We start from the raw sequence: 12,619 nt of genomic DNA, 5'->3' as shown, positions 1-12,619 counted from the left end.
ATGAGGAAGTGTCAGAATGACTAATGTGGGTGGGTGGGTCATTGACCAGAGAAACAAGAACCGGCACACTTACGATCTGCCTGTTAAAAGCTGAATTAGAATAAAGTCTGTCTGGCAGATTGACACTAAGAATTGCCCAACTGCTAATTATCATCTGGAAACCTACTCAGACAACTTTTGTTCATTGAACATTTTTGCTCCAGTAATATATCCCTAAAGAGAAATCACAGAAGATAGTCTCCCTTTTTCTCTTACTTTCCTCTGACTGAAGTGCATCTATTCTCGAGTCCTTTTGTATTACTTTTTTGTGTGTGTGGAAGTAAGACATGCAGGATGTCTATTTGGTCCACTGTGCATGTGCTTACTATTCTCGTGCTTGTGGCTTTCTTCTGTATTGAAATACATTCTAGAAATTCACTCCATGCGGAGGGGGCGGCTTTAGCTCAGTGGGGTAAGAGGGCCGTCCTGCAACCGCAGGGTTGTGGGTTCGATCCCCGCTCTCCCCATTAGTTGCAAGTCGTGTCCTTGAGCAAGGCACTGAACCCCAGTTGCTTTCAGGCGCTCACCGCAGCCCACTGCTCCTTAATAACTAAGGATGGGTCAAATGCAGAGAACTAATTTCCCCTTGGGGATAAATAAAAGTGTATATTCTATTCTATTCTATGCATGGGATGTGGACAGATTAGATGATGTGTGGAAAACAAATTCAACCAAACAAGCAGGAAAAGTTCTGCTGAAGTGTCAGAGAGGGGGGGGGGGGTGTCCTATTGGTCGATGTAGAATAAATCCTCAAGTGGTCTTCTGTGTATTCTCATTCATTCTGCTCTCTAGGCCACACTCCCTCACAGCTGGTGTCCATGTTGATGCTGTGTCCGTTACACAGTTGTTTCAATCTTTTCGATGATCTCTATAATTGACTTGGAGGGGGAGAGCAGAGAACAGTCGTCCTGATCCCAGAGGCTGCCGGGAGTGGAGTTCCCATCTGTGCTCAACTCGTCGTCCTCCTCCTCCTCCTCTTCCTCCTCTGTCTCCTCTGTCTCCTCCTCGCAGGACTCCAGGTAGTGCAGACCCAGTGCGTTGATGCCGGAGTCCTCGGAGCTGGACGGAGAGGAGCAGTGGTCCATTTTTGGGCCTTTTATCTTATCCACAGGGGTAAGATGTTTGTGTTTACTGTACACTTGCTGGGCCGGCTGCAGAGGCGCAGGTGTGTGTTGGGTTGGCGGTGCAGGCTTCACTGGTTGCTGAGGCTGAGCGGGCTTCTGGGGCATCCGAGGTGTAGATGGGCAAGGGGTGGGAGGATGAGGAGGTTCTGGTAAGGGAGGTGCGGGCCGCTGCACGTAGCACATCTTTCCATTGATGCGTTTGACAATGTAGTCATCCACAAACAGATCCGCAATGACGCAGTACTGGGGCGACTCCAGGTGAGGCGGCGACTGGAAGCAGGGAGCGAGTTTCAGGAAGCGCTCCGCCAGAGAGACGGACAGGTCCATGGTGTCACTGTACTCGGTCTCAACAGCTGGCACGGTTGTACTGGGCAGCTGGCACACATTGGTCATGGGCTGGTACACATACTTGCCTAAAGGGGGAACAAAATGAAATGCTTTGATTAATCCACTGAATGCTACAGAAAAGTGACACAGGGAGCAAGTTGGAGATGAACATACTGGAGCATTTAGCAGCTGAAGAGACGTATATTGTTTGAGTTTTAGACAACGACACAAAGCTAAAAGAAGAATGAATAGTGGATCTATTATGCCTGCTAATATGTTCACCACCTCAACTTAAAAGGTGATTCTAGGTCAGTGATGTTTTCCATCTCAAGGCCACTACAAAACACTTAATGCAGGTTTAAATCAATACCATAGTGAACTCCAAACTGGCACCATGTGGAGACATTTGGCAGGAATCCTGACAGCAAGATGAAAATGCACTGTGAAAACTGTAATTAATGCAAGCGTTGCTTCTGAAGACACGGGGAAATACAAATACATGTTAGAACTTGTTATCCTGTGCCTCATCCTGAATTGTTCTGTTCACTGAACCAAATGCATGTCACAAACAAAGCATTTTTTAGCATTTACATATCAAATCTTTATCTTTTCTCCGCCAGTGATCTGAAAACGGATAGGCCAAAAAGACGACACTTGATGGAGTCTACATCCATCCATCTCATCACGTGTAAAGCTTGACCCCTTTGCTCATATATCGTTCATTGTAGCTCGCAAAGAAGGAACAATAATTGTAAAATTAGTCATTATAAACATGTTTTCAATCAGTCTCGATCAAGGACTGTGATACCGCATCATCTGCCCTTTCTTTCAGTAGTAGGAGCAGCAATTATCACATCACAAAGGATTCCATGCTGCCAAAGGCAAAACTACTTGGCTTGCCACCACCATCTGAAATGAAGCTGCAGCCAGAGTGTAACATCATTTATATTGCAGGCCCTCCAGAGCGGTGCAGAAATCATTTTTTACTCTAAGAAGCTGATACAAGGCGTAATGAAAAAAATGACAAAATAGTGTATAGGATTAAGGCTATATATATATATATATATACACTACCATTCAAAAGTTTGGGGTCATCCAGACAATTTCTTGTCTTCCATGAAAACTCACTTTTATTTATCAAATGAATTGAAAATTGAATAGAAAATATAGTCAAGACATTGACAAGGTTAGAAATAATGATTAATATTTGAAGTATTAATTTTGTTCTTCAAACTTCAAGCTCAAAGGAAGGCCAGTTGTATAGCTTGTATCACCAGCATAACTGTTTTCAGCTGTGCTAACATAATTGCACAAGGGTTTTCTAATCAGATATTAGTCTTCTAAGGCGATTAGCAAACACAATGTACCATTAGAACACTGGAGTGATCGTTGATGGAAATGGGCCTCTATACACCTATGGAGATATTTCATTAGAAACCAGACGTTTCCACCTAGAATAGTCATTTACCACATTAACAATGTATAGTGTGTATTTTTGATTAATGTTATCTTTATTGAAAAAACAGTGCTTTTCTTTGAAAAATAAAGACATTTCTAAGTGACCCCAAACTTTTGAACGGTAGTGTACATATATATATACAGGACTGTCTCAGAAAATTAGAATATTGTGATAAAGTTCTTTATTTTCTGTAATGCAATTAAAAAAACAAATGTCATGCATTCTGGATTCATTACAAATCAACTGAAATATTGCAAGCCTTTTATTCTTTTAATATTGCTGATTATGGCTTACAGCTTAAGAAAACTCTAAAATCCTATCTCATAAAATTAGAATATTTCCTCAGACCAAGTAAAAAAAAGATTTATAACAGCAAAACAAAATCAAACATTTGAAAATGTCCATTAATGCACTCAGTACTTGGTTGGGAATCCTTTTGCACGGATTACTGCATCAATGCGGCGTGGCATGGAGGCAATCAGCCTGTGGCATTGCTGAGGGTTTATGGATGCCCAGGATGCTTCAATAGCGGCCTTTAGCTCATTTGCATTGTTGGGTCTGGTGTCTTTCAGCTTCTTCTTCATAATACCCCACAAATTCTCTATGGGGTTCAGGTCAGGGAATTGGCAGGCCAATCGAGGACAGTAATGCCATGGTCAGTACACCAGTTACTGGTGGTTTTGGCACTGTGGGCAGGTGCCAGATCATGCTGGAAAATGAAATCCTCATCTCCATAGAGCTTTTCAGCAGACGGAAGCATGTAGTGCTCTAAAATCTCTTGGTACACAGCTGCATTTACTCTGGACTTGATGAAACACAGTGGACCAACACCAGCAGCTGACATGGCTCCCCAAACCATCACTGACTGTGGGAACTTCACACTGGATTTCAAGCAACTTGGATTTTGCGCCTCTCTTTTTGTGTCTTACCCTCCTGATGGAGGGTGTCAATGATGGTCCTCTGGACAGCAGTCAGATCAGCAGTCTTCCCCATACTTGTGATTTAGTTTACTGAACCAAGCTGAGTGTTTTCAAGGCTCAGGAAACCCTTGCAGGTGTTTCGAGTTAATTAGACGATTCAAGTGATTTGTTTAATACCCTACTAGTATACTTTTTCATGATATTCTAATATTTAGAGATAGGATATTTGAGTTTTCTTAAGCTGTAAGCCATAATCAGCAATATTAAAAGAATAAAAGGCTTGCAATATTTCAGTTGATTTGTAATGAATCCAGAATGCATGACATTTTGTTTTTTATTGCATTACAGAAAATAAAGAACTTTATCACAATATTCTAATTTTCTGAGACAGTCCTGTATACACACAACAATGTGGTTCTTAATCTCCATCTGTATTGCTAACATAATGGCTAATAATGGTGGAATATAGTGTCACATAAATCCTAGAAGAGATAAAGGCCCTAATTTCTCACTGGAAACTTTTATAAAACAAATTATTCCTTCCATGTGAATTATGCCTCCCATCTTGGCAACCCATATACTGGTGCTTATTGTGCAAAATGACTGCTCCTAAATGTTCCTCATTGTTTCCAGCCCACTGAGCCCTGCCGCCTGAATGGTGCGGCGGCTCCGATGTGTGTTTAACTCGCTCCCTGAAGAGAGAGGAAGTACAGAAGATGACAGACCTACGCATCACTACCTCTCACTCTGTGTCCTTGTCTTTTGTCTCACTGGCTGGTGGGACGCATTCAAATCAAACGCTTTTCCCAGGTTACATTGAACATTTTATTAAAAGGGCTTTGTTTTGAGAGGAGAGAGGGGGAGACATCGCACCACACAAAATGTATTACATTTAATTAAAGTGGTAATCCTGGTTAATGCAGAATTTCTATTGGAGTTAAAACAAAGGAATTGTGCTTTGAGCAGTCGAAATTGAGAAACAAGTTGTCGTAGTGCAATTATATAAATATTGCAATACTTTCATCAGTGGGCCATGGATTGATTTATCATTGTGTTATTTCTTTCAGCTATATATAGTGACTTAATAGACATTTATTCAAATTAAAATCTTCAAGATTGCCACTTAAATCTTTATTCCCTGCCCACAAGAAAGGTTCATTTAATTTAAGTGACCACATCTTTATTAAGGACACACAACTGCAACATCCACCCATGGGAAACCATTAAAAGAGGCTTAATATCTGTATTCTTTGTAAACATTGTAAACACAAAAGACAGGAGCTTATAACAATACAAACTACAGGGGGAACAGTAGCAGGCCCGTTTAATGAGAGAAACTCAATGGTCCATGTTCAGACTGAGATGAGGCCATTCAGGCAAACATCATAGCGGCAACAAACGAGAGCTGACGCTGTTGACGGCAATGTGTTGGCATTCAGTTGTTAGCGTATTACATTTTATTGCATTCATCCATCTGGAGTTGCAAATACCGAGAGCAATACTAGAGGACGGACAGATGCATGGGCAGACAGCCACACCGACGGACATATGAGGCAACACAACACTGGCTGTCCTCAACAGCAGGAGGAACACGGCCTGTCTGTAGATGTGTAGGCTGGGTGTAGAATGCAGAATTAGTTTGCAATACATTGGAAATATCACTGTTTCCAGCAGTCCAAGTATGTTAATGAATCATAATGTTCAAAATAAATATTCACTTTCTGATTCCAAATACTTGAACTGCATGCTCTAAGAAACACATGGTTGGATTATTACAAATACTGTACAATAATACATATTATTATTATTATAACAAATAGTGGTAGTTACTTAAAATATATCTTGTTTTCAGTCTCTCCGAATGGCATGTAGAACTACAACAATTATTATATTTTACAGATGTCGCTTTTACCATTTTCTGAGAAATGATGGATACAATTATTAAAAGATGAATCGTGGGAATGTTTGGAAGATTTATCAATATTAAAAACATGTGTTTGTTTTAGCCCTAATAGGATTATTTCCTTTCACATTCTTTAACTGGTATTTAAAGGTACCGTGTGACGGTTTGAACACTTGTAGCGCAATTTACACTTTACAAATGTCGTATGAGGAAGAAAATACAGCATGTTTGTCAGGCTGTTAGACCATATGTACAGTAGTTATTGGTGAGTTGTGATGGTTTGTTTACAAGTAAACTCAAAAAGGCACATTTTATTTAAAATTCATGTCAAACTGTTGCTAGAAAATATACAACCTTGACTGAGAGCCAGAGAACACTGTCTATTCAGCTTTATTGATATTCAGTTATACTCCATCCTTCTGTGTTTTCCAGTGCTGGAGACAATGTCAGTTGTGTCTGCGGCCTCTGCCCTCTGTGCATGTTTGTATTTCCATACCAACAAAGACCAGATGTCCTCACAAAGAAAGAAATGTAATGGCTAAATCCACAATAATGAGGACATGTTTCCACCCCTTCACTTAGTTTAGGTTCAAAACATGAAAGAGGAGGCTGGAGTTATATTATTCAGTCAAAAACTAAAAGCAACAACGTTTCTTTCTTTTCACTTTCTGACTTCCTTCCCCCGTCTGTGTTTTTTAGCCACACTCTCATTGGATTTTCTAAGATGTAAATTTCTAAGATGTAATGGAGGTCTAAAGCAGAGAGAGAAAAGCGATATCAAAGCACAGAAGAAGAAAAAAAGGAAGAAAATCAACACAGCAGACACAACACTCCACACCTACAATCTTACTGTGAAAAATCAACTGCACAGGATACACAGGCACAAAGTTTTCCACTGACCGCAGTATCAATAAACCAGAATAATATGCAGCCTCGGAGCATTTTGCACTTACAGTAAAGCCAATGACTCTGCACTTGTTTCCTTAACGGGAAAGCCTTTCATCACATGATAATTAAGAGCTGCTGAAAGCAACAAGTTCACTGGAGAATGATGAAAGGCATTCTGGTGGATGTAGAAGATCACGGACTAGACAATATATGAATGAGGTAGCAACAACAATGTAATTATAATTCCAGGTGCCTTGGAGTGGATATGACTCTTTCCCCTACATTTACAGTTAAGGAGTGGATTGTGTTCGTGGAAAATACATTAAAATGTCTAGAATAGAAATATGGGATTAATTATTCAAGAAGCTATAATGTTGTATACAGCCAAAGGGGTTTTATAAATAAGTAAATTAGTAAACATTAAGAGTTCAACAGGTTAATGAGACAGCGGGTGGAGTGGAGGAGCTTAAGTATGAGTAGCTCCAACTCCTCTGCTCTCCCCTGCCTCCATCTTGAATGCCTTCTTGGCTCTTTCTCTCTGAACTGTGGCTGGCCGATGGCTGCAGTCTAGTTTAATACAGGAGATAGTCTCTCTGAATAATGCAGCGTGCAGCTCCTCAATATATCTCCATCTCTCACACAGAGCTTCCACATCATTCCATCTAAATTTCAGCTCTTGTCTATTGCAGCTGAAAGGAAAATACTTCAGTTTTTTTATTGTAGACAAATTCAACATACAGTGAAGATGAATGGACATGACATCGAGATTATATCATGTTAATATCATGTTATATGTAAAGCCTTAGTAATAACTCAGTCATGGACAACCCCCTCATTTAGATTTTTGTTACGTTTGAGCGGAAGCCAGAAGTCTTTTTGTGCAGTCTGAGCAAATCTTCTCCTATAAATGCAACACACCAGTTTAAAGCAACATCTTGGCAAAAGAAGGTGAACAAAATCATTTCAGCAGATTGTTTTCATTCATCAACAGCTGCTGCGCCCATTTGGCCAGTTGATAGGGTCAGCTCGCACATCCGCAGCTCTTTGCGTTTAAATCTGCTCAAGAGCTTGCAGCCGAGGCAACAACATAAGTTTCAGGTTTCAGTGAAGGGGATGGTCTGACCCAGCATCATGTGAAACTCCTTTCCCGTTTCCTGTTTCCTGCCTCCAGAGGCAAACAAAGCAGCCAGCTTGGAATTCACTGTTATATGTCATCATGGTGAAGAAATGCAAGTCTGTGAACGTGGTTTCCATTGCAGAGTGAGCATTAGACTCCAGCTCCTGTCAAGGCCTTATTGGATAGGACTTCCCAAAGCCTCAATACCATATTCACATGCACTAATGTACTTTTAAAGAACGTAAACTTCCTACACAGGGATCTGCTCTATGGATCTACAACATCAATTAACTCCATAAAAGGCATTTTTACATCGTAAAAGAAGCTCAGGGGTTACTAATAACACAAACGATGGCTCTGTTCTGATTGTGTCCCAAATTGCCCTGACAGAGAGCCAGCTGGCACACAAGACCCTAAAGCTGAGGCAGCTAAATGGAATGAAACCATTATTTCTATAATGTACACACTGTGACATGTCAAAACGACCTCCCGTGAAAATTATTAATGCGTGATGAGCAAATACACCAAACCATTTGGATTCAACACCATGCATGTCGAGGGAGAGCATCGTGGAGAAAGGGGAAGTTGTTTACTGCCTTTTCAAACACAGGACCACAACAACAAGATCCTGGTCACCTGTTAGTGCGTCACAGTGAGGTAACAGTCACCAGGATTTACAAAACAATGATTAGGCTACGTGGGTTTCATATTAAAATCAATAGACCTATAAGATCATTATTCCTTGTTGCAATGAGAATATACATTCTACAGCTCTGCTCAAAGAAACTGTGAGGCTTAATGTTCAAGAAATGCTGTGGGGTATCTTTTAAATTGAAGTCTATTTTTACATTACTTCCACTTTGTGTGCTTAATTTTGCCGCAATGAGCAGATAGTAACACAAACAAATAGATTATTTTAACACTGCAATAATCCTTTAAAACATGTAGAACGTTGGTTTGGGGCTGCCCTGTTTCCAACATTGACAGCCCAGCAGTAAAAGTGATTCCCAAACATGAACAACCAATCAAAAAACATCCCCTATGGCCTGGGCCCACAATGTATCGACCCTTTAATAATAGCTGAAGCTTTTATGATTCAGCACTGTGGCAATTTTTGAATTGGTCAGCAAATCAATCAATGTAAGGCAGAGTGTTACCCAATAACCCTCCGTAATCCCTGTAGAAATATTTGCAAGCTACAGCTGCTCGATGAGACAGATGAAATGAGGAAGTCAGAGAGAACCATCGCTATTTCTTACATCAGAGAACAAGCAGACTGACAGGACTGTTCAGGACACAGTGGACAATGAGTCATCATTGCTCTGCTTGGTCATTATTATCAGTTAGTTAAGGATTAAAAAGAGAGAAATGAATATTCAGACCCGGTATATCCCAGTGCTGCTGTGAGCAGAAGCTCTGATCAGACATGACATATTGGTGGTGACTCTAAACACAGCTAATTACGACTGAGAGGCTTGGACCGATGTTGTCACCAGCTGGGACTGCTGCCTCCACATACACCCAATTCCAGTTTTCCCCAGTGTCCTCTGCCGATGGTTTCACAAAGCGTCAACTGAGTGAAAACTACTGGAAAGCTGTCAAAGCACCACTTTCCTGCTGTGGCCCGTAAAGACAATAAGTGCCGTCTGGGGGCAGAAAATGAGAGGGAGACAACCTGAAAGTGTTTTGCTTGCGACGGCATGTAGAAAATAGGAGAAACCAGAAATGAAGTCACGGGTAACCACTGGTCCACAGGTACGATAATGGAAATGATTTGTGTCGGTGAATTCAAAGGCCGAGCCGAAAGTCTTTCGACACATTGACCTTTTGTATTTGTTTGACTGAAAACCTATTAAAAATGTAATTAAAAAAGAAGTCTAGCGAGGCTCCCTGTGGTGAATGCACAATTATCAGCCTCAGAACAAGTTTATACTCCAGACGACAATCATAGGAAAGTATAAAAATAAAAAACTAGATAAGATCAGGGGCGTTAAAACATTTCACTCCTTTGCATCTCGTGGTATTATGTATTAGCTAGAAAGAAGGGTGTGAGGTCAGGACAGCGGGTGGGCATTTCCTGCTGCTATACTTTTCTCACTTGGTGTTCTGTTTCTGCCTGATACAGCAGTCTACGCTGGTTTATTCTCACTGTGGTTCCTGGTGTCCTGTGAGGGGAACCTGCTTATTACAGTGGAAAGAGATGTGAAGGTGAGAATCTCCTTTATGACTTGACTGGCATTTTATTCATAACAAGCCTGAGTCAGATAATGGAGACAAAGTGCTCCATCTCCATTGTGCAGGATGAGAGATCAATATTGCAAAGCAGAAAGGAGGCGCAAGACTAAATGTTTACATTTGATGTAACACTACACTGGCTTTGCTGAGAAACATAAATCCCAGTTGTGGCTCATCATAAACACCAGAAAGAATGTATGGGTTTTTTCTGCCTCATCAGATATTTCAAATCACTGGGCTCATTCTGGACGGAGGCAGGCATCTAAATCCAATGATTACATGGCAAAGATTACAATGTGACTTGTGCAGTTGCACACTATAAGCCCCGACTGAGCGGTGCAGAGTGAAGGGTGATTGTGTTTCACACTGATCTGAGGATTTTCAGAGCAGCCAGATATGGGATGAATTAGGGCAGCACAAAGAGACAGACATCCTGTCAGGTTTAGGCACAGCTATTGTGGTTCTGCGGTGGTGTGGAAGTGGCAGGTCGGAAAAGGCTCAAATGGAGAGAAAGTGTCTAATAGGTGATGAAAAATGCCACTAACACAGAGAGAAAAGAAAATTCTCTGTTTGAGTGGAACTGCTGCCATGTAGTCTATTACCAATAGTCAATATAAATGATCTTGATTACAATGCGGAAATACTATTGAGTCAAGTTAACATGATAAAATATTTAGCCTGAAACTGAAGAATAGCAGTTGATGAACTGAACTTACGGCTTGACTTTCTCTGAACATGGGATGATTTTACTTTCAAGGATGATGCTGATGATATTCTTTTTATTCTCTCCCATCAGAAGACCAAAGCAGGATGTTAGTTCACCTTTCAGTCTAACATTGCTACACGATCTGTATCACTCAAAACCCCAGCACAGGCCTTCATACGCTACATCTAAATCTTTAAATTTGGGTCCCAACTATGCAGTATTATTTGTAAACATACATACAACATATTTTACTTAAACAGCTGGGCACTCACTGTAGTTTTTAGCAAGCATTACTCAAACAGGAATGCATATTGCATTTGTTGGGGACTCTTTTCAGCTGTGCATAAATACATTTGGTGCTTTAGTGTGTTCACTGCACTTGGATTGTGTATGTGGGATTTGCTAATAATAAACGGCATGTTCATAGTTATGAAAAAAACAATGTGTTCGAAATACAAGAGGAATAGGATACATCTGGGTTTGGCAACACAAACAACACTTATAATGGAATAAAGTCCTTGTTGCCTTTTGTTCTTTTACTGTGTTAGAGACATTAACAGGGATATCACAAGACATTCTTAAAAGCAGAAATGAAAGTGTGATGTCACTGTAAGTCAAGGAAGGCACTGTGCACTCCTTTTGATGGTTTTACATATTATACCCTCTCATACGTAGGATGCAAGACAGACAGAGGCATTCATAACAGGCAGGCAAATGCTACAGTATGGGCCATATGCATACTTGGAGTACAATACAAAGTGGATTGAAAGACACTGAAATATCAAAATGTGCAATTATTTTAGTTGTTCACGTGTTGTTCAAGATACATGCACTTCCAGAGAGATAATTAAACTCAACATCATGATACTTATAATAATCTGTGCTTTTTAACTTTAACACAACATTACAGCGGACTAAAGCCAAATATGCAAACAATATACATACAGGGGGAAGGTTTTAGTCATATTATAATGGCCTGCACTGAACACAGCATACTTTATAGAGACAGTTCGGACTGTAAATTCAAATTAAAAACGAAAAAAAATAGTAAAAACAAAACCAGTGGAATAGAAGTAAACACCACAACCAGGCCACTGAAACATCCACTTCCCTGCTTCTGAATGTTGCAGCCTCCATTGTTTAGAGTTTAAACTATCGAATACTATGGAGTCTATTTGGAGGTCTCTGATGAGGGATAACGTAGAATTGTGACCGCGATATTATTGCAAAGAACACAAACACGACTGGAAAATACCACTGGAAGTTCTTTCAAAGATTGAATAGCACAAGTTACATTTTTATATCTATTACATGTAGTCTTTTTTTTTTTTTAGAAACACGTAAATCAACTCACAGTGACACCAGCCCAAGTGGCAGCACCAGTGCAGCTTGAAGCACTTCCCGTGGCTGTGGGTCGCGCAGATGGAGAGCCCGTCGCAGGGCAGGAAGTCTGGTCTCCCCGCACAGCTCTTAGCCAAAGCCTGCGCCTCCTCCAACTTCTTACTCTTCGGACTCTTCCCTGCTCGCGAGGCGGCCATGCCAACATTTCCTGTATCCCCCTCCTGAAAAAAAAGGCTTCGTCCGAGTAAACTACAACATTACTGCGAGGGACCGAGTCGATGTGTTACGGTTCCACGCAGCCCAGGAAGCCTCTCGGCTGGGGGGGGGGACAGGCGAGAACGGCGGCGCTGGAGCCCGGAATCCAGAGCAGCTGGGTTACCGCTCGTGTCAAAGTAAAAGAGCGTCAATTAGCTTCGTATAATGTGACGTTCAAAGACTCCCGTGATCGCGAGCTACGCATCTATCCATCCTCCCTTCGCGTCGGAAGCTCCTCTGTGCAAAGCTGGTGACGCGCGTACGGAACTACGGCGCGCATCTGAACTTCATCACACAACGGGAGG

At 41.1% G+C, this 12,619-nt stretch overlaps 1 protein-coding gene across 1 annotated transcript; it reads right to left on the bottom strand.

The window, feature by feature from the left end:
- Nucleotides 1–568: 568 nt before the first annotated feature.
- Nucleotides 569–12,534, bottom strand: zgc:162707 (UPF0524 protein C3orf70 homolog B). Its single transcript, XM_056429761.1, has 2 exons — nucleotides 12,073–12,534; nucleotides 569–1,576 (listed from the first exon to the last, which is right to left on the bottom strand). The coding sequence occupies exons 1-2, from the start codon at nucleotides 12,254–12,256 to the stop codon at nucleotides 876–878; spliced, it is 885 nt and encodes a 294-aa protein (XP_056285736.1). The 5' UTR covers nucleotides 12,257–12,534; the 3' UTR covers nucleotides 569–875.
- Between the last annotated feature and the right edge of the window lie 85 nt (nucleotides 12,535–12,619).

This window comes from Pseudoliparis swirei, chromosome 2, assembly GCF_029220125.1.
Source record: "Pseudoliparis swirei isolate HS2019 ecotype Mariana Trench chromosome 2, NWPU_hadal_v1, whole genome shotgun sequence".
Taxonomy (NCBI): Eukaryota; Metazoa; Chordata; class Actinopteri; order Perciformes; family Liparidae; genus Pseudoliparis; species Pseudoliparis swirei.
This window is presented reverse-complemented; position numbering and strand designations above follow the sequence as displayed.

Bases quoted from the DNA above. Each gene is read 5' to 3' on its own strand.
- zgc:162707 (XM_056429761.1), bottom strand. From the start codon at position 12,256: ATGGCCGCCTCGCGAGCAGGGAAGAGTCCGAAGAGTAAGAAGTTGGAG. The intron at 1,577-12,072 runs GTGAGTTGATTT...TTCCCCCTTTAG, and splicing joins CCACTTGGGCTGGTGTCACT to GCAAGTATGTGTACCAGCCC.